Source organism: Salvelinus namaycush, chromosome 4, assembly GCF_016432855.1.
Source record: "Salvelinus namaycush isolate Seneca chromosome 4, SaNama_1.0, whole genome shotgun sequence".
NCBI lineage: Eukaryota > Metazoa > Chordata > Actinopteri > Salmoniformes > Salmonidae > Salvelinus > Salvelinus namaycush.
In genome coordinates, this window is record NC_052310.1 from 82,372,092 (window position 1) to 82,395,205 (window position 23,114).

The 23,114-nt window shown below is 42.9% G+C and overlaps 2 protein-coding genes across 3 annotated transcripts in view; one reads left to right on the forward strand and one right to left on the reverse strand.

Moving 5' to 3' along the window:
- The window catches only part of LOC120046861 (protein phosphatase 1 regulatory subunit 21-like), a 93,013-nt gene extending 92,069 nt beyond the window's left edge, over positions 1–944 (reverse strand). Inside the window, exons 1-2 of the mRNA XM_038992430.1 lie at positions 730–944; positions 205–363 (exon numbers count right to left, since the gene is read on the reverse strand). Of these exons, the coding sequence (XP_038848358.1) occupies positions 205–363; positions 730–780 (210 nt within the window). The 5' untranslated portion in view covers positions 781–944. The remainder of the gene's footprint in view (positions 1–204; positions 364–729) is intronic.
- Positions 1–23,114, forward strand: part of LOC120046863 (forkhead box protein N2-like) — a 47,837-nt gene that overhangs the window by 1,200 nt on the left and 23,523 nt on the right. The window contains exon 1 of one of the 2 annotated variants that reach the window (XM_038992436.1): positions 9,155–9,301. The exons of the other annotated variant lie outside the window; for it this stretch is intronic. The gene's annotated coding sequence lies outside the window, so the exon portion shown is untranslated. Of the gene's footprint in view, positions 1–9,154; positions 9,302–23,114 lie in introns of those variants that run through there. 2 annotated transcript variants of the gene reach the window in all.

Below are 23,114 nucleotides of genomic sequence, written 5' to 3' on the forward strand. Positions count from 1 at the left end.
ATTATTTCTCTGTTATTGATTCCTCATTGAGTGAAATGGCCCTTGACACGTGGTCCAGGGGATATCGAAGAGCTGATCAAGCGAAAGATAGCTTGCTAACCTTTAATTTCTTCTGCTCAACCTCCTCTAATGTCCCATGAGTTGGCCTGCACTCAATGCAATATGTATTTGGATGGACGTTGAGTCAAATCCTCAATCACTCACATGCAGATTGTCCCGCGTTGCAATTTTGTCAGTTGAAATGGAGCGTGGTCTTCTTTGACAATACATTATGGGACAGAGACACCGCTCACTGATGATGGAAGAAGTCACCACAGCAACTCTGAAGACCCTCATCACATATTGGAGTATATCAGCACATCCCTGGACATGCAATAGGTTTAGTGTCAAATTGCCTTTGGAGTAGCTACAGGTAACTGCCAAAATAAAGGGAACACCAACATAGGAAAGATTTTGTTTTTGTGCATCTCTAAGCAATGTTCTATTGATTCCTGGTGTCAATTGATGTGTATCTGAGCTATTGCCATTAAAGCAGGCAGAAATTCAGCTGGTATGACTTAGCATTGCGATAAAGCCGCTCTCACTACACTGGAAGTTAATCAGAATGTGACTTCTAGATTGCAAAAACATCTATCATGCATGTCAGATTTAAATACTGGCTGATGTCATAACGCAGGAGGTCATCTTCTCTCGAATGAGCCATTGATTATATTTTTGCGATATTCCTACCTCAAGATATGTGTAATTTAAGAGGTTCCACCTCTTCAGTCCAGGGTGCATTGCATGGTACCGTTGTGAATGTCAGACTCAACACTCCGAGGCACATCGATCTGCAGGTTGAACATGGTGAGATTGTAGACTCCTGAATTTGTTTAGCAGATTTTACAGCCAACTAGCTACTTCACATGCTGATATTGACTTTGGTATTATTGTGTGTAGCTATGTGGATTATTCCTTTTAATAGGGCATTGGGCCACCACGAGCATCCAGAACATCTTCAATGCGCCTTGGCATAGATCGGGGATGGGCAACTGCACCCCCCCCCCCCCCCCCCCCCCCCCCAAAAAAACTAGGGCTGCGGGTTGCAAAATTCCTGGAACTTTAAAAAAAATCTCTGGTTTTCCTGAAATCCCGGTTGGAGGGCTCCCGGAATCAGCAGGAAATCTGTAATCCTCCAACATGGAATTCTTAAAAACAAGGGAATTTAATTGAAAGTTCCTGGAATTTTGCTACCCACATATTTTTGGGAACTTAGTCTGGGTCTCACCTTACTGTTGAGAGTTATGATAGTAGAATACACAAGGTGACATTTCTATATTTGGTTATCCATCAGCATTTATTTTCTTATCAGTCACTCAATTAGCCATGTCAGCAAAAAAAATGTAGATTGGTAAAATATAGATTTTTTTTGCATATATATAGCATATCCACAAAACGTTGCTTAGGGCCCCCAACAAAATGTTGCTGATGGCCCCCAAAAGGCTTGGGCTGGCTCTGACTGCATGTGTGAGAATGGTTGTGCGTAGCTGATCTGCGAGCCACCGCGGCTCCTTATGAGTTCACATTTTGTGGCCCACAACCATGTCCATGTTGCCGATCCCTGGCAAAGATTCTAGAAGTATCTGGGACTCTATTGGAGGGATGTGACACCATTCTTCCCCAATAAATTCCATTATTGGATGTTTTGTTGATGGTGGTGGAAAACACTGTCTCAGTCGCCACTCTAGAAACAACCATAAGTGTTCAATTGAGTTGATCTGGTGATTGAGATACTTACACACACACACCTTTTAAAACCCCTATGCTCCTTTGAGACCCCTATTTCAAAGTCACTGAGATCTCTTCTACCATGGTAGCCAGAATAATGGCCAACTGGGCATTTTTATACATGAACCTAAGCATGGTGGGATGTTAATTGCTTAATTAACCCAGGAACCACACCTGTGTGGAATTACCTGCTTCCAATACACTTTGTATCCCTCATTTCCTGAAGTGTTTCCTTTATTTCGACAGGGGGGCCCTGAATTTGAATTTGAACACTGCCTTGTGCTTGACCTCAACAGTTGATGAAACCAGTTTTAAAATGTCTAGCAAATTGAGTTCTAAAACTATGATTTAACAGCATAAATCAACCATCATTCTGAGGACTAAAGGTGTCACATTTCTGGGAAAGTGTCTTATTTTAAATGTTACATTTTCAGCAATTTTGTACATTTTCAGCCCAAAGTTATAGTATGTAGTACACACTAACACTGTGTCTGTGGACATGTCTCATTACGTAACACTTTTTCAAGTTCCTGTAAAAACTCCAGTCTGTTTTTAAATAACGTTTTATTTACCCATGATGCATCATCTAGATGAGTAGTCCTTAGATGAGAACAAATTAAGTTAATTTATTTGCTTATATGCCTTCAGAATGAGGGTATATTCTCAAACACCCCCTTTATCCCACTTGACCTTCTCATTATCAAACGGCTTAAATTGGGGAAAAGTCAATTTTTTAAAATTGTATTGATAACCTAATTTTAAATATTTTTCTGTTTTCAGCGTAATGTTTGACTCAGGCCTTTTCATTAGGGGAGTGATGTTTAAAAAAACATTTAAATATTAATTTGTAACTTTTGGGGATTTATGGTAATGATAATTTTGAATGCTTTTAAAATGCGTAATATCTGACCGCAAAACCTAATAATTATGAAACAGATAAGTACATATCCTAATCTCGGAGATTCCAGAGGGCATTTTGTGAAATTTGATTCTTGAGATTATTTTGTTGACTGTTTTCTGAGAATGACTGCTACACTAAATCCATGAGGTAATGGATTATCACAAGATTGTCTGACTTGGTGGCCAATTCAATATTTTTTGTTCTCCATAGGTGTGGCAGTTGGTGTGATAACGTACAAAAATAGTATCCCCTCTCGTGTCTATGTGATCATGTCTCCCCTTTTCTCCTCTTACAAAACAGAGGATGATGATTTGAATTGAAACGTGTTGCCTACTGTAGTTGTCTTGTTACGCAGGCAAGTGCGTGTGTGAGATTAGGGTGTGGAGGGGCAGTGTTCCTGTTTTGTCAAACATATGCTGTTTGCTGACAAATGTGCCACAGATAAACAGTTAAACAAAGCAGGCCTGAGACAAAAGTAGGGAAACAGAAGTGATTAACCTGTCATTAATTTATCTGCCAGGAATTCAGGCCCATAGTGTGTTTGTGTGTGAGCACACTGTACATGATTGGTTTTCTTTTAACCATATGCTGTTAAAAATGTCTACCCTGTGCGTTTGCAAGTTAAAAAAAATTGTACCATAATGTGCACAAGTATACATGCTTGTACAGGAGTGCTGCAGTCAGAAGGGTAAGTATCTTAGCTGCCTGAAATAGTCTGAGACGTCCTCTCTTTCATGGCATTCATGACTATAAATATGCCCTGCCCATAACCCTAGTAATGCTGCTGCTAACCCTGCTATGTAATGGCTATCTCTCAGCGCAGACACGTGGTGGAAAGATTGTCACAAGTGTGTGTGTGCGTGCGCGTAGGGGTGTTTGTGTGGTTGATCATCTTGGCTGCTCCACATAATAAGGTTATTTAAATCGCCGGCATTAGATTCTAGAATCGAAATCCCATATTCCCCATATCCCCACACTAACCATATTCCACAGTGAAAGAAGACATGCCATTTTAATCAAGAAGTGCAATAGAAAGAGCCCGGTGCTTCAATCTTGGTGAATATTCTGTCCTTGTCCTCTGGGACGTGTTGAAGTGTACCAGACTGACATTATCCATGTCCCTCAGGAGACTAGGGAATGGAACACTAATGGTTCTGAAACATGTAGGAGGCTATAGGTGCTTTGTAACTCTTAATACATTAATCATGCCTTGCCTATAGGTGATAGTTCTATCATAAACATGTGTTTCACAAGGTAATATGCTAGTTATTCCGCTTTCCAAGAAGTAAATACTGTTAGATTGCATGTTCTCCACATGCATTAGTGTAAAGGACTTAAGGCCTGTATGTCTGTTACTTTAAACAACTTCTTATGGCTGCAATCCCAGTAACGGGATCGATATGACAGCAGCCAGTGAAAGTGGCCTACCAGTCTGTGAATACAAAGCATTCCCTATTATGTTAACAACAATGCCATGTTATCACAGTGTGATGGACTTTGACCCAGAATGATGAAAGGTTAGCCTATACCTCTTCAGAACTATAGTTGTGGTCTGTATAGGGGATTGTGTTTTAGCTGGGGCTGTTTAACGGGGGCCATTAGGATTAGCAGCAGTCCTTAAAAAAGAAGTTGACATGTCTGGAAGTCTGTTATGGAGACAAATGGTTAACTAATTATCCTCTGTCACTCCTATTATTCTATTGACTCCAGTGTGCTAAGGTGCTGCACTCAATACCCTTTATACCCAATTAACACTCAAGGTGTGAAGATAACTGGTGGTCTGACGATGTGTGTAGCGACTGGGCCTATCTGAACACTCTGGAGTAGCGTGTGGGGTTTGAGATGGCGTTAGAATTAGAAAACACACTGCCTGTAGGAACAAAAACTGGCGAGTTTTGTGCCGTTCATGTAGTTAACTAAAGTACCAGTCTGATCAACAGCCAGTCTTGAAAAGGTCTGTGATTTAACAATGACCTTCAAACATTGTGTTCTCTATGCGTGGTTGGTTGGTTTATTTTTGTAATTAACCCTTAAGCCAGGGAATCATGCTGAGACCATCAATATACAATTACTCTACGTCCTATATGCACATCAATTACTCTAAATCTACAGTTGAAGTCGGAAGTTTAACTACACTTAGGATGGAGTCAATTTTTTAACCACTCCACAAATTTCTTGTTAACAAAAAAATAATAGATTTGGCAAGTCGGTTAGGACATCTACTTTGTGCATGACACAAGTAATTTTTCCAACAATTGTCTACGGACAGACTATTTCACTTATAATTCACTGTATCACAATTCCAGTGGGTCAGAAGTAGAGGTCGACCGATTATGATTTTTCAACGCCGATACCGGTTATTGGAGGACCAAAAAAAGCCAATACCGATTTATCGGACACAGTTTTTAATTTTTTAAAATTAATTAATTTGTAATGACAATTACAACAATACTGAATGAACACTTATTTTAACTTAATATAATACATCAATAAAATCAATTTAGCCTCAAATAAATAATGAAACATGTTCAATTTGGTTTAAATAATGCAAAAACAAAGTGTTGGAGAAGAAAGTAAAAGTGCAATATGTGCCATGTAAGAAAGCTAACGTTTCAGTTCCTTGCTCAGAACATGAGAACATATGAAAGCTGGTGGTTCCTTTTAACATGAGTCTTCAATATTTCCAGGTAAGAAGTTTTAGGTTGTAGTTATTATAGGAATTATAGGACTATTTCCCTCTATACCATTTGTATTTCATTAACCTTTGACTATTGGATGTTCTTATAGGCACTTTAGTATTGCAAGTGTAACAGTATAGCTTCCGTCCCTCTCCTCGCTCCTCCCTGGGCTCGAACCAGCAACACAACAACAACAGCCACAATCGAAGCAGCGTTACCCATGCAGAGCAAGGGGAACAACTACTAGAAGGCTCAGAGCGAGTGACGTTTGAAACGCTATTAGCGCGCGCTAACTAGCTAGCCATTTCACTTCGGTTACACCAGCCTCATCTCGGGAGTTGATAGGCTTGAAGTCATAAACAGCGCAATGCTTGACGCACAACGAAGAGCTGCTGGCAAAACGCACGAAAGTGCTGTTTGAATGAATGTTTACGCGCCTGCTTCTGCCTACCACCGCTCAGTCAGATACTTAGACACTTGTATGCTCAGTCAGATTATATGCAACGCAGGAAACGCTAGGTAATATCATCAACCATGTGTAGTTAACTAGTGGTTATGATTGTTTTTTATAAGATAAGTTTAATGCTAGCTAGCAACTTACCTTGGCTTACTGCATTCGCGTAACAGGCAGTCTCCTTGTGGAGTGCAACGAGAGAGAGGCAGGTCGTTATTGCGTGGGACTAGTTAACTGTAAGGTTGCAAGATTGGATCCCCCGAGCTGACAAGGTAAAAATCTGTCGTTCTGCCCCTGAACAAGACAGCTAACCCACCGTTCCTAGGCCGTCATTGAAAATAAGAATGTGTTCTTGACTGACTTGCTTAGTAAAATAAAGGTGCAAAAAAAATTGGCAAATCGGCGCCCAAAAACATTGATTTCCGATTGTTATGAAAGCTTGGGATCCCTAATTAAATCGGCCATTCCGATTAATCGGTCTACCTCTAGTTCAGACTGAGGAGAAATCCGCACACGATGCATCCCTGACTACCGTCTGTGTCAGCCAGATCTGAACACAATTGGACCATAAAGCGAGTTTTGTGCGTCTAGACCCGTCTTTTCAATGTGATCTTTGTATTAGGATAGCAGAAGTCCCATGTAAGTGTCAAGTGTAGACACCATCTCAGTGTTCTCTAAGTTCTCTAAGTTCACCATCTCTAAGTTACATATTGCAGCTTTAAAGGAAGTGAAAGAGGAGCAGAAAAACAACAGCGGTGTGCTGTCTTGGTTCTTTATTTTAGTCTTCCTGATTCATGTCAGGACCATCTCTAATTCTTGTTGTCTCTGAGAGTTGTCCCTGTTGGGTTAGTAAGCTCTCCTTTTCTCCTGCTCCTCACCTCTGGCCATATCTGGTGGTTTCTGGTTTATCCCACTGAAGCAACCAATTTGTCTGTTGCCGCTGCCTCCTCGATCAACCCATCAAGGCTCTTGTCTGTCTGCTGATTATGATCTGGCCTTTGTTTGGAGGTTACTGCTTTTAATGACTGCAGCTGCTCACATATTTCATCTCCTGACACACACACACACCGCTCAGAGCCACGGACCAGACGTTGTGTAACTTCTGAAAGCTTCTCTGATCCTGTCTATTTAAGACTAGTGTGACTTTTTACTAGTGATGGGGGAAAAAATGTATACAGTTACATACTGGGATATTGTGCTGTACAATATTGACAATATCGTAATATTTTTGCGCTAGTTGGCTGTACCTGCACCAAAACTCCAGTATTTTTCTTTCATAGCTTGTTCTTCATCTTTTTAAGTAGAGAGCCAATTTGTTTTCAGCTCTTTTATTTCCATGACTGATAACGCATTTTCTCTCTTGTCCCTCTGCAGCAGACATATACTGAGCAATATGTTTGGAACATCAAGTCACAGTATCAAATTGCAATACATATAGAATCGTGAGAATCGCAATACATATAGAATCGCAATACACTTAGAATTGTGAGAATCGCAATACATATCGTATCGGCACCTACGTTTGGTGATAATATGTTATGGTGAGGTCTCTGGCAATTCCCAGCCCTTTGACTTTACTGAGTGTTAAGGCTTTAGGGAAGGTGTTAATTGAGCATGTTTTGGGATCTGCATGTGTTTGGCTGTGCAGAGTTCTTGGTACGTGGTCATTGTTCTGTGAGTCTCTAGAACTGCTTTACGTTTTGAGGCTGTAGACATCTCTGAATTTGACACAGCCACTTTGCATTTAGTCCCTCAGAAACCTCCCTCCGATTTCAGTGGTGTTGTCTGAGACTGTTGTAAGGGTCACGATGGGTTTAGTAGAGACGCAGGACATAGAGCAGCTTGGCTGACACAGATCGGCTGTTTGTCAGCTGCAGAGAAACAGACTATCCTCTACAGCGGTGCTGCTGTGCTTCAAAAGGCTTCTGTGTAGTACAGTAACACAGAGTTTATAATGGTGTAGGCCTATCTTCAAAGAATGCACAGCGACTCACATTGGTGTCAAATTATTACATTGCAATCTATGTCAAGAAAATTGATTTGAATAGACTAGTATTAACAAGCGTTGCTGAAATTCTCCACACATGTTTCCCCCACATCTTCTGGAATGAGCACATGCATTTTTAATTTGTTTCGAAAGTTGCATAGTACTACCCTTTTTAATACATGATTCTGCAGCTTTTGAGTGTTCTGCCACGTAGCTCTGTGTTAGCTGGGGCAATGTTTGCACACCGACTGACTGAACTCTAAATCACATGACCCTTAAGAGATAGAGGGGTTGAACACTGATAGTCTGAGTTGTACTTTGGAAGGCCTTCACATCGTTTACCCAGAGCATGCATTGACCAGCTGGCAAGTGTCTTCACTGACATTTTCAACCTCTCCCTGACCCAGTCTGTAATATGTACATGTTTCAAGCAGACCACCATAGTCCCTGTGCCCAAGAACGCCAAGGTAACCTGTCTCTAAATGACTATCGCTCCGTAACACTCATCTGTAGCCATGAAATGCTGGTCATGGCTCACATCAACACCATCATCCCAGACACCCTGGACCCACTCCAACTTGCATACTGCCCTAACAGATCCACAGATGACGTAATCTCTATTGCACTCCACAATGCCCTTTCCCACCTGGACAAAAGGAACACCTACGTGAGAATGCTGTTCAAAGACTACAGCTCAGCGTTCAACAGCATAGTGCCTTCCGAGCTGACAAGGTAAAAATCTGTTGTTCTGCCCCTGAGCAAGGCAGTTTAACCCACTGTTTCCCGGGCGCCGACAATCCCTTTCCTCCTAGCTCATCACTAAGCTCAGGACCCTGGGACTAAACACCCCCCTCTACAACTGGATCCTGGACTTCCTGACGGGCCGTCCACAGGTGGTAAGGATAGGCAACAACACATGTGCCATGCTGGATGTGATTTTTACATGTAGAATCACATGAAAATGTCAGCAGTCAGACATCAACAGCGCTCTGAACGATCGGTAGACAAATGGAGATCCACATTCCACTGCAACCCTTTAGTTTAGCCTACTTTATTCATTTATCTTTTTTCTTTTACCCCCCTTTCTCCCCAATTTCGATCTTGTCTCATCGCTGCAACTCCCTAACGGGCTCGGGAGGCGAAGGTCGAGTCATGCATCCTCTGAAACGTGACCCGCCAAACCGCGCTTCTTAACACCCGCTTAACCCGGAGGCCAGCCGCACCAATGCGTCGGAGGGAACACTGTTCACCTGACTACCGAGGTCAGCCTGCCCGGCCCGCCATAAGGAGTCGCTAGAGCGCGATGAGCCAAGTAAACCCTCCCCTAACCCGGACCACGCTGGGCCAATTGTGCGCCGACCAATGGGACTCCCGATCACGGCCTGTTGTGATACATCCCGGGATCAAACCCGGGTCTGTAGTGACGCCTCTAGCATTGCGATGCAGTGCCTTAGACCGCTGCGCCACTGGGGAGGCCTAGGTTAGGCTATCCATCTCACTCTCTCCACTAGTAGGTGAGCTAAAGGACAGTGTTTGTCCTCACCACATACTTTCCCTATTGGACTCATACTTTTGTATATATATATACAGTGGGGAGAACAAGTATTTGATACACTGCCGATTTTGCAGGTTTTCCTACTTACAGACCTCTACATGCTTTGTAATTTTTATCATAGGTACACTTCAACTGTGAGAGACAGAACCTAAAACAAAAATCCAGAAAATCACATTGTATGATTTTTAAGTAATTAATTTGCATTTTATTGCATGACATAAGTATTTGATCACCTACCAACCAGTAAGAATTCCGGCTCTCACAGACCTGTTAGTTTTTCTTTAAGAAGCCCTCCTGTTCTCCACTCATTACCTGTATTAACTGCACCTGTTTGAACTCGTTACCTGTATAAAAGACACCTGTCCACACACTCAATCAAACAGACTCCAACCGCTCCACAATGGCCAAGACCAGAGAGCTGTGTAAGGACATCAGGGATAAAATTGTAGACCTGCACAAGGCTGGGATGGGCTACAGGACAATAGGCAAGCAGCTTGGTGAGAAGGCAACAACTGTTGGTGCAATTATTAGAAAATGGAAGAAGTTCAAGATGACGGTCAATCACCCTCGGTCTGGGGCTTCATGCAAGATCTCACCTTGTGGGGCATCAATGATCATGAGGAAGGTGAGGGATCAGCCCAGAACTACGCGGCAGGACCTGGTCAATGACCTGAAGAGCTGGGACCACAGTCTCAAAGAAAACCATTAACACAATACGCAGTCATGGATTAAAATCCTGCAGCGCACGCAAGGTCCCCCTGCTCAAGCCAGCGCATGTCCAGGCCCGTCTGAAGTTTGCCAATGACCTTCTGGATGATCCAGAGGAGGACTGGGAGAAGGTCATGTGGTCTGATGAGACAAAAATAGAGCTTTTTGGTCTAAACTCCACTCGCCGTGTTTGGAGGAAGAAGAAGGATGAGTACAACCCCAAGAACACCATCCCAACCGTGAAGCATGGAGGTGGAAACATCATTCTTTGGGGATGCTTTTCTGCAAAGGGGACAGGACGACTGCACCGTATTGAGGGGAAGATGGATGGGGCCATGTATCGTGAGATCTTGGCCAACAACCTCCTTCCCTCAGTAAGAGCATTGAAGATGTGTCGTGGCTGGGTCTTCCAGCATGACAACGACCCGAAACACACAGCCAGGGCAACTAAGGAGTGGCTCCGTAAGAAGCATCTCAAGGTCCTGGAGTGGCCTAGCCAGTCTCCAGACCTGAACCCAATAGAAAATCTTTGGAGGGAGCTGAAAGTCCGTATTGCCCAGCGACAGCCCCGAAACCTGAAGGATCTGGAGAAGGTCTGTATGGAGGAGTGGGCCAAAATCCCTGCTGCAGTGTGTGCAAACCTGGTCAAGAACTACAGGAAACGTATGATCTCTGTAATTGCAAACAAAGGTTTCTGTACCAAATATTAAGTTCTGCTTTTCTGATGTATCAAATACTTATGTCATGCAATAAAATGCAAATGAATTACTTAAAAATCATACAATGTGATTTTCTGGATTTTTGTTTTAGATTCCGTCTCACAGTTGAATTGTACCTATGATAAAAATTACAGACCTCTACATGCTTTGTAAGTAGGAAAACCTGCAAAATCGGCAGTGTATCAAATACTTGTTCTCCCCACTGTGTGTGTGTATATGTGTGTATATATATATATATATATATATGTATATATATATATATATATATATATATATATATATATATATATATATATATATATATATATATATTAGTTATGTGGACACCCCTTAAAATGTGTGAATTTGGCTATTTCAGCCACACCCGTTGCTGACAACTGTATAAAATTGAGCACACAGCCATGCAATATCCATAGATAAACATTGGCAGTAGACTGGCCTTACCGAAGGCCTCGGTGACTTTCAACCTGGCACTGTAATAGGATGCCAACTTTCCAACAAGTCAGTCAAATTTCTGCCCTGCTAGAGCTGCTTTGTGTGAAAACAAACTGTTTACACATGACTTTTGCATTGTAACATTATTCTACGAGAAACTAAATTCAAATTATTTTTGAGTACCTGACTTGAACATATATTCAGCCTGACATTCATGTGAGCATTATAGTATAACAACCCTATATATATATCAGTACCAGTCCTACTCATTCCAGGGTTTCTTTTTTACTTATATTCTACATTGTGGAATAATAATGAAGACATCAAATGATGAAATAACACATGGAATCATGTAGTAACCAAAAGTGTTAAATCAAAATATATTTTAGATTCTTCAAAGTTGCCACCCTTTGCCTTGATGACCGCTTTGCACACTCTTGGCATTCTCTCTGGTGCTCATGCTTGTTCTGTAATTTTGTTCTCATCCTCAACTCTGTTTGGTTAAAACAGTTTTTGTATTTCCCCATATGCTTGCCCTGTGAGTACTGTTTGTCTGACAGTGCATGCTGTGGTAATGGGTACATTCTGTAGACGCACACGCATAGAGCTTTTGAAAGGGCTATTCTCCCTGAAGTAGGGAACTCCACCTAACCTCCTGTCACTGGTCAAGTTCACAGTCCCATAGAGGTGTCTCTCTGTGAGTTGCTCTATGTGAGTTGGTCTGTCTTTGTAAATGAACTTCCTCACCAGGCCTGAGGCGTTTCCCCCTTGCTCAGTTCTCTGTTTAGAATACTGTTGGGCTTGTGAAATGTCGCCAGAGCAAAAACAACCGCTCCTTTGTATGAGTAGAAAGCGAGGCTGAATCTAACGTCTTTGTTTCAACTCAACTCTGTTTGCTTTCACCTCTAGCACACATTAGACCCATTCCATTTCTCAGTGTCAGAAAATATTCAACCTCAATGAGGAATACTGTAGTATCTCTGACCTCTCTTCAGTGGACCTGCCTGCCTACTGCACTCCGACAGACTAGAGACACACAAACCAGTTTGACCAACAGAGTAAGACACACACTACTCTCTCTTACTACTTGTTTGAATGACAGACCAGGTTGTAAAGTAACCCCCACTGTAACAAGTATCAGCTGAAATCTAACCAACCTTTTGTCATAATGTGTGCTTCAGTATTGTGACACACAGTATCTATTACAGAGGTGTTCGAGGTTTGAGTCAATAGTTTTGGTGCAGTGTGTCTATCCACTTCTATCAACTCAAAATGGCATGTTTAGATATCAATGCAACATTTGAATTGTAGTGTGGGTTCATTTAAATTTTAAGGTAGGCTCTCATGCTTTTACTGCACTCTCAAAGAATGAGTGTTTTTTCTGATAGCTGCGCTGATGTCTCTCTTCTTTCTCTGTCAGTGTATCCTCGTCTTTGTGAGGGAGGTTTGAGGAGAATGAGGGGAGACTGCTGGCCTCAGCACTTTGAGCGGAGCGTGTATTGATTTCTTCACATTAGCCTTCCTCCTTATGCCTCACTCCGCCACAGAGTACAGCACAATCACTTCCCTTTACAGCTAGGCCCTGCTGCCACGGCAACCACTCTGCAGATCAGGAGATAGCGCAGAAGCCAGTCTCCTCTTCTGTTGTCACTGCGGAAATATCTCCATAACCTGGGTCGTGTTTATAAGGCATCAAAGCTAAGAAACCCCACTCTGTCGCTGACTTCTTTTCTGTCTCTTCAACTGTACCCACTAAGGCCATCACATTTTTCTGTATATATCTAAAGAGTCATAAAGTCACCACAAACCTAATGCCTCTGCGTGTTCTTTTGTCTTTTAACTTCTTATGGCTGCAATCCTGTTAACGGGATGATATGACAACAGCCAGTGATAGTGCAGGGCGCTAAATTCAAACAACAGAAATCTCACAATTAAAATTCCTCAAACATACATGTATCTTATACCATTTTAAAGGTAATCTTGTTGTTAATCCCACCACAGTGTCCGATTTCAAATAAGCTTTACAGCGAAAGCACCACAAACGATTATTTTAGGTCACCGCAAAATCACAGTAAAACAGTAATTTTCTCAGCCAAAGACAGGAGTCACAGAAAAGCAGAAATAGAGATAAAATTAATCACTAACCTTTGATGATCATCAGATGACACTCATAGGACTTCATGTTACACAATACATATATGTTTTGTTCGCTAAAGCTCATATTTATATCCAAAAACCTCAGTTTACATTGGCGCCATGTTCAGAAATGCCTCAAATTGCAGAGAGCCACGTCAAATAACATAAATACTCATCATAAACTTTGATGAAAGATACATGTTTTACATAGATTTAAAGATACACTTGTTCTTAATGCAACCGTTGTGTCAGATTTCAAAAAGCTTTACGGCAAAGCACAATATTCAATAATCTGAGAACAGCGTTCAGCCACAAAAGGAAGCCATACAGTTACCCGCCAAATTGTGCAGTCAACAAAACTCATAAAAAGCATTATAAATCTTCACTTACCTTTGCTGATCTTCGTCGGAATGCACTCCCAGGACTCCCACTGCCACAAGAAATGTTTGTTTTGTTCAGTAATGTCCATCATTTATGTCCAAATAGCTATTTTTGTTAGCGTGTTTGGTAAACAAATCCAAAGTCAGGAAGCGCGTTCACTAAAAGCAGACGAAATGTCAAAAAGTTCCGTAACAGTAAGTAGAAAAATGTCAAATGATGTATTGAATCAATCTTTAGAATGTTTTTAACATAAATCTTCAATAAAGTTCCAACTGGAGAATTACATTGACTTCAAATGTGCGATGGAACAGAGCTCCCTCTCATGTGAATGCGCATGGTCAGAGCATGGCCAGGTCATGATAGACCTGACTAATTCCCCTCTCATTCGGCCCCCCTTCACAGTAGAGGCATCAGACAAGGTTCTACAGACTGACATCTAGTAGGAAGTGCAAACTTATCCATATCCCACTGTGGAGTCAATAGGGGCTGTGTTGAAAATCGACCAACCTCAGAATTCCCACTTCCTGTTTGGATTTTTTCTCAGGTTTTTGCCTGCCATATGAGTTCTGTTATACTCAGACATAATTCTAACAGTTTTAGAAACTTCAGAGTGTTTTCTATCCAATACGAATAATAATATGCATATATTAGCAACTGGGACTGAGGAGCAGGCAGTTTACTATGGGCACCTCTGTGCACCTTTCATCCAAGCTACTCAATACTGCCCCTGTAGCCATAAGAAGTTCAATCAGTGCATTAGAAGGATAAAGTTTCCAAGGGAAAATAGCCTAATATGCCTCTGCACCTGTCTTTTGTCTGTCTGTTACCACATTTTATAATGGAGGGGCTGGCCCGATGGAGAGGGGGGTAGTTTTAACTTGCAGATGAACCGATAGGCTACCATCCGGGCCAGCTTCGGTAATTTGCTTAGCACTGAGAAGTCAACAAGCTAATACCTCTCATTAGCTCTCACTCACACGTGGCCCATTAACCAGCTAGCGGACCCCTCGCTCGCCTTGCCACATCCCGCTTTGATGCCTTTTGATAAGAGCAAGGATAATGATGATACTCATAACAGCGATGATAATTCACTACGCAGCGGGAATGTGCTAATCAGCTAAAAGCACTTCCTTTGTGATCTTGGGATGGGTTCCCTTCAGCTGGTGTTTTGGTCTGTTTATCTAGCATATATAACACACACACACACACACTGCATTCAGAAAGTATTCTGACCCCTTCACTTTTTCCACAATTAAGGTTACAGCCTTATTCTAAAATGGATTCATTTCCCCCCCTCAATCTAGACACACTACCCCATAATGACAAAACAAAAACAGGTTTAGAATTTTCTGCAAATTTAGAAATAGAGATCTGAATCACATTTACATAAGTATTCAAACCTTTTACTCAGTACTTTGAAGCACATTTGGCAGAGACTACAGACTTGAGTCTTCTTGGGTTTGACGCTACAAGCTTGGCACACCTGTATTTGGAGTTGATTCCATTCTTCTCAAGCTCTGTCAGGTTGGGTGGGGACTATCGCTGCACAGCTATTTTTAGATCTCTCCAGAGATGTTCGATCGGGTTCAAGTCTGGGCTCTGGCTGGGCCACTCAAGGACATTCAGAGACTTGTCCCAAAGCCACTCCTGCGTTGTCTTGGCTGTGTGCTTTGGGTCGTTGTCCTGTTGAAAGGTGAACCTTTGCCTCAGGTCCTAAGCACTGAGCAGGTTTTCATCAGGAATCTCTGTACTTTGCTCCGTTCATCTTTCCCTCGATCCTGACTGGTCTCCCAGTCCCTGCCGCTGACAAACATCCCCACAACATGATGCTGCCACCACCATGCTTCACCATAGGGATGGTACAGGTTTCTTTCAGATGTGACGCTTGGAATTCAGGCCAAAGAGTTCATACTTGGTTTCATCAGACCAGAGAATCTGATTGTTATGTTGGCTAACTCCAAGTGGGCTGTCCTGTGTCTTTTTTACTGAGGAGTGGCTTCTTTCTGGCCACTCTACCATAAAGGCCTGATTGGTGGAGTGCTGCAGAGATGGTTGTCCTTCTGGAAGATTCTCCCATCTCCACAGAGGAGCTCTGTCAGAGTGACCATCTGGTTCTTGGTCACCTCCCTGACCAAGGCCCTTCTCCCCGATTGCTCAGTTTGGCTGGCTGGCCAGCTCTAGGAAGAGTCTTGGTGGTTCCAAACTTCGTCCATTTAAGAATGATGGAGGCCACTGTGTTCTTGGGGACCTTCAATGCTGCAGAAATGTTTTGGTAGCCTTCCCCAGATCTGTGCCTCGACACAATCCTGCCGCTGAGCTCTACGGACAATTCCTTCGACCTCATGGCTTGGTTTTTGCTCTGACATGCACTGTCAACTGTGGGACCATAGATGTGTGCCTTTCCAAATCATGTCCAATCAATTGAGTTTACCACAGGTGGACTCCAATCAAGTTGTAGAAACATCTCAAGGATGATCAATAGAAACAGGATGCACCTGAACTCAATTTCGAGTCTCAAAGCAAAGGGTCTGAATAGTTAATGAAAAAAGTATTTCTAAACACCTGTTTTCACGTTGTCATTTTGAGGTATTGTGTGAAGATTGATGAGTAAAAAATGTGTTTAGTCAATTTTATAACAAGGTTGTAATGTGAAAGTCAAGAGGTCTGAATACAAATAAACAGAACAAAAATATAACCGCGGCTTGCTGATGTTCATGTCGTGAACAGAGTGCCCCATGGTGGCGGTTGGGTTATGGGCAGGCATAAGCTAAGGACAACGAACACAATAACATTTTATTGATGGAAATTTGAATGCACAGAGATACTGTGATGAGATGCGGAGGCCCATTGTCGTGCCATTCATCCGCCGCCATCACCTCATGTGAAATGTATAGATTAGGGCCGAATGAATTTATTTCAATTGAACTGTTACTCAGTGAAATCTTTGGTTGCCTGTTGCGTTTTATTTTTGTTCAGTATATGTACATACCCACTAGAACACCATGCACACTAAAAAACACTTGATATTTAAATGTGGCTGGTGGGGTGTTACCTGAAGGATGTTGGGGGGGCGTGGGCCCTGGGCCGGTGGGGGTGGTGCAGCAGAGAGGGGGAGGGGAGGGTCTTTGTGCTGCTAATTGAGGTTAATCACCACCCGGCCTGTTTGTTGTCCCAGACCACCACATCATACAACAGAGTGGTTCTAATTGTTGAGTAGCAGCAGCAGATATGCCTCATCAGCCAGCTAGAAGAACTGCATTAGAAGTGAAACATGGGATCAACACTTTACATCATGCGGTTAGATTTAAGTTCAGTGTATTTTGTTGATTGTTAGTTTTCAAATAACTTATTTAAAGACAGAGCTATATACTTTTTCAGATTTTAGTCCTTTAAGTTGACACTGAATATTTTACCATCCCCCAAATAATAAATACATATGATGGAATTGAATTTTTCCCAGAGTGGTGGCAATGAATATATAATATAGAGGAAACACTTCTGTCTCTCTCTTGCGCTCTCTGTCGCTCTCTCTCTCGCGCTCTCTGTCGCTCTGTCTCTCTCTGTCGCTCTCTGTCTCTCTGTCGCGCTCTCTGTCGCGCTCTCTGTCTCTCTGTCACGCTCTCTGTCTCTCTCTCGCGCTCTCTGTCTCTCTCTCGCGCTCTCTGTCTCTCTCTCGCGCTCTCTGTCTCTCTCGCGCTCTCTGTCTCTCTCGCGCTCTCTGTCTCTCTCTCGCGCTCTCTGTCTCTCTCTCGCGCTCTCTGTCTCTCTCTCGCGCTCTCTGTCTCTCTCTCGCGCTCTCTGTCTCTCTCTCGCGCTCTCTGTCTCTCTCTCGTGCTCTCTGTCTCTCGTGCTCTGGCCGGTGCGCTCACTCTCTGGCTGGCTGCCTCACTCTCTGGCTGGCTGGCTCACTCTCTGGCTGGCTGGCTCATTCTCTGGCTGGCTGGCTCATTCTCTAGCTGGCTGGCTGGCTGGCTCGCTCTCTGGTTGGCTGGCTGGCTCGCTTGCTGGCCCGCTCTCTGGTTGGCTGGCTGGCTTGCTCTCTGGCTGGCCCGCTCTCTGGCTGGCTGGCTTGCTTGCTCTCTCAACCCTTTTCTTTCTACTACACTCTCTCTTTGTAAGGACACTTGCTGTTAGGCTATGTACAAATGTTTTCCTCTTCCTATGAAAAAAATCATCTCTACAGCCTGTTGCTGACCCCTCCTGTAAACCCTGAAAGTGAATACCCAACCCCAGACCGATCCTCTCTCTCTGAGAGGTGAGATTAATGTCTAGGGCTGAGGGTATACTGGTGCACATCACACCCCTGCCCTCTTTTCTGCTCCCATCATCCTCTATCTCATCACCAGGTTCCCAGAGCCTGCTCTCTCACCCACTCTATGCCCTCCCTCTCCCGTCTCCCCCTCTTTCTCCTGCTTTCTCTGTCCAGAGCAGAGCTTGGCCCAATTCCTCTTTAACAACAACAACGGCCCAGCCATCCTCCACCCCTCTGTCTCCCAGTGTCCCTCAACCCCCACCCCAAGTATCAGGCTCAGCCCAGACATAACCCAGACCACCCTAGCCCAGCACCAGTCTAGTCACAACCCACCCCAGCCTCAGCCCCACCTCAAGCCCCAGCAGCATCACTCCAGCACCACCCCAGCCTATACCGGGACGTTTGGTGGTTCCCCACAGACACTACCCTGTCACTGTAGGGTTGCCACAAGCTGAATGCTGATTGGTTGTTGGCTACAGTCGACAGACACAGCCCAGCTAGATGGATTACTTATTTTCCCACTTTCTCTCGTTGGGAGGATTTGTGCTCTTAATTGAAGTGATCGCAGCAGGGTTGTCATGGTGACACTGGGTGCAAAGACTAAAGTTTGTTGTGATCAGGGAGGAGGAGAGGGGGGAATGTATCTTGCTGGCTGCCTTCTGTGCTCTTGCTTGGCCTCATTGATTAGTTGGACTATATTTTCCGCTGGTCTTATGAAGTAGCTACTGAATGTGTACAAACATTCCAGAGGAGGAAGTAAATTCCACGTACTGTGAGACTATTTCCTGTGTGTTTTAGTTCTCTTTTAGGCTACTGTGTGAGTCAATGTATTGTGTTGCGATACAAAATAATGTTTTGCTGTTTCGTGGTTCATTCATTGTAAACACTAAAAAAATAATATGTATTTCACCTTTTATTTAACCAGGTAGGATAGTTGAGAACAAGTTCTCATTTACAACTGCGACCTGGCCAAGATAAAGCAAAGCAGTTCGACACATACAACACAGTTACACATGGAATAAACAAACATACAGTCAATAATACATTAGAAAAAGTCTATATACAGTGTGTGCAAATGAGGTAAGATAAGGGAGGTAAGGCAATAAAATAGGCCATAGTGGCGAGGTAATTATGATATAGCAATTAAACATGAGTGATAGATGTGCAGAAGATGGTAGGTGGATGGGCTATTTTCAGATGGGCTATGTACAGGTGCAATGATCTGTGAGCTGCTCTGATAGCTGGTGCTTGAAGTTAGTGAGGGAGATATGAGTCTCCAGCTTCAGCAATTTTTGCAGTTTGTTCCAGTCATTGGCAGTAGAGAACTGGAAGGAAAGGCAGCCAAAGGAGGAATTGGCTTTGGGGGTGACCAGTGAAATATACCTGCTGGAGCGCGTGCTGCTATGGTGATCAGTGAACTGAGATAAGGCGGGGCTTTACCTAGCAAAGACTTGTAGATGACCTGGAGCCAGTGGGTTTGGTGACGAGTATGAAGCGAGGGCCAGCCAACGAGAACGTACAGGTCGCAGTGGTGGTTATTATATGGGGCTTTGGTGACAAAACGGATGGCACTGTGATAGACTGCATCCAATTTGCCGAGTAGAGTGTTGGAGGCTATTTTGTAAATGACAAAGCCAAAGTCGAGGATCGGTAGGATAGTCAGTTTTACGAGGGTATGTTTGGCAGCATGAGTGAAGGATGCTTTGTTGCGAAATATGAAGCCGATTCTGGATTTAATTTTGGATTGGAGATGTGGGTCTGGAAGGATAATTTACAGTCTAACCAGACACCTAGGTATTTGTAGTTGTCCACATATTCTAGGTCAGAACCGTCCAGAGTGGTGATGCGGGCAGGTGCGGGAAGCGATCGGTTGAAGAGCATGCATTTAGTTTTACTTGCATTTAAGAGCAGTTGGAGGCCACGGAAAGAGTTGTAGGGCATTGAAGCTCCAAGTATATAGGCTAAATTGCCAATGGGATGAGGGGGACAAGTACCCTCCAATCAGAACGGGTCGATATAGTGTATTCGGAAAGTTTTCAGACCCCTTGATTTGTTTTTCTCCACATTTTATGTTACAGCCTTATTCTAAAATTGATTGCATTTACCACCTGTGGTAAATTCAATTGATTGGACATGATTTGGAAAGGCACACACCTGTCTATATATGGTCCCACAGTTGACAGTGCATGTCAGAGCAAAAACCAAGCCATGAGGTCAAAGGAATTGTCTGTAGAGCTCAGCGACAGGATTGTGTCGAGGCACAAATCTGGGGAAGGGTACCAAAAAATGTCTGCAGCATTGAAGGTCCCCAAGAACAGTGGCCTCCATCATTCTTAAATGGAAGAAGTGTGAAACCACCAAGACTCTTCCTAGAGCTGGCCAAACTGAGCAATTGGGGAGAAGGGCCTTGGTAAGGGAGGTGACCAAGAACCCGATGGTCACTGACAGGGCTCCAGAGTTTCTCTGTGGAGATGGGAGAACCTTCCAGAAGGACAACCATCTCTGCAGCACTCCACCAATCAGGCCTTTATGGTAGAGTTGCCAGAAGGAAGCCACTCCTCAGTAAAAAGGCACATAACAGCCCGGTGACTATTAAAATCTACCCTAACCAGAAAACGTGGATGGATGGTGGCATTCGCGCAAAACAAAGCACGATCCACCGCATTTAACCATGGAAAGAGGTCTGGGAATTTGACTGAATATAAATATTCCCTCCAAGGCAATCAAACAAGCGAAATGCCAGTACAGGGACCAGCTGGAGCCGCAATTCAATGGCTCAGGCGCGATGCGTATGTGGCAGGTTCTACAGGAAATCACGGACTACAAAAAGAAAACAGCCACGTCACGCTTCCAGACAAACTAAACACCTTCTTTGCCCGCTTTGAGGATAATACAGTGCCACCAACGCGTGCCCGCTTTTTGGAGTGTGGTGTCAAAAAAGCAGAGCATCTCTTTATTACGGATAGACCTTTCCCCATCTTTACAACCATTGAATCTATATGTTTTGACCATGACAGTTTACAGTCTAAGGTAACGCCAAATAATTTAGTCGCCGCAACTTGTTCAACAGCCACACCATTCATTATCAGATTCAGCTGAGGTCTAGAACTTAGGGAATTATTTGTACCAAATACAATGCTCTTTAGTTTTAGAGATTTTCAGGACCAGTTTATTACTGGCCACCCATTCCAAAACAGACTGCAAATCTAAGGGTTTCAGTGACTTCATTAGCTGTGGTTGCTGATGCGTATATGGTTGAATCATCAGCATACATGGACACATGCTTTGTTTAATGCCAGTGGAAGTTCATTGGTAAAAATGCAAAAGAGTAGAGGGCCTAGAGAACTGCCCTGCGGTACATCCCACTTTACTTATTTTGACATTAGAGAAGCTTCCATTAAAGAAATGCCTGAGTTCTATTAGATAGATAGCTCTGAATCCACAACATGGCAGAGGTTGAAAAGCCATAACAGATACGTTTTTCAACAACAGGTTATGGTCAATAATATTAAAGGCTGCACGGAAATCTAACAGTACAGCTCCCACAATATTCTTATTATACATTTCTTTCGACCAATCAGTCATTTGTGTCAGTGCGGTACATGTTGAGTGCCCTTCTCTATAAGCATGCTGAAAGTCTGTTGTTAATTTGTTTACAGAGAAATAGCATTCTATTTGGTCAAACAATTTTTTACAACATCATAAATGTAGATGATAATACAAGTTATACAGATGGAATTATAGATATACCTCTCCTTAATGCAACCGCTGTGTCAGATTTCAAAAACACTTTACGTAAAAAGCAAACCATGCAATAATCTGAGACGGCACTCAGAACAATAGTCAAATTAGCCGCCATATTGGAGTCAACAGAAACCAGAAATTACATGATAAATATTCCCTTTCATTTGATCTTCATCAGAATGCACTCCCACGAATCCCAGGTCCACAATAAATGCTTGATTTGTTCGATAATGTCCGTTATTTATGTCCAATTAGCTACTTTGGTTAGCGCGTTTGGTAAACAATTCCAAAGTCACGAAGCGCATTCACCAAAACCTGACGAAATGTCCAAAAGTTCCATAACAGTCAGTAGAGACATGTCAAACGATGTATTGAATCAATCTTTAGAATGTTGTTAACATAAATCTTGAATAACGTTCCAACCGGAGAATTACATTGACTTCAGATGAGCGATGTAACGGAGCTCCCTCTCATGTGAACGCGCATGGTCAAAGATTGGTCATCTCATGGCAGTGGTGACTCATTCCTGTCTCCTTCGGCCCCCTTTCACAGTAGAGTCATCAGACAAAGTTCTACAGACTGTTGACATCTAGTGGAAGCCGTAGGAAGTGAATACTCATTCATGTCTCGCTGTAATTTCATTGGGAGCTTGGTTGAAAATCTAGCAGCCTCAGAAAAAATCCAAACAGGAAGTGGAACTTCTCAGGTTTTTGCCTGCCATATGAGTTCTGTTATACTCAGACATAATTCTAACCGTTTTAGAAACTTCAGAGTGTTTTCTATCCAATACTAATAATATGCATATATTAGCAACTATGACTGAGGAGCAGGCTGTTTACTCTGGGCACCTCTGTGCACCTTTCATCCAAGCTACTCAATACTGCCCCTGCAGCCATAAGAAGTTAATAGATCGGTTTCGACCTTTACCATTCCCGGTGGTGAAAATATTAAATCGTCTGTGTCTGTAGAAGAGTCACGTTTCCGTTTTGAAATCGGTTCCCCTGTCTTACTCTCCGTCATGTTTGGGTGTTGCTTGTTTTCGTATTATTTGTTGATAAATGTCTCGTCTTAAGATTTGTTTTGTGTTATTATCCAGATTGAAGGTTATCACCCACCAGATTATGTAGTGCTAATATTTGTCTAATTTGCCGATATTGAATATTACGTTTTATCTTGAAGTGCTCTACATAACTTCGTTCAGTCCGCCATTACCTTTACGTCCGCCACGTCCGCCGCCATGCAACAAGCCATGTTCAAAGTTGAATGTCTTTCTGCCCATCATTTTATTTAAGGTGCTCAAGTTTTTTTCCCCCATTGACCTTGGCTTCATAAGTTTATTTTTGTTGAGTTTAGTCATAATTTCTCAATTTTCAGTAAGTCAACCAGTCAAATGTGCA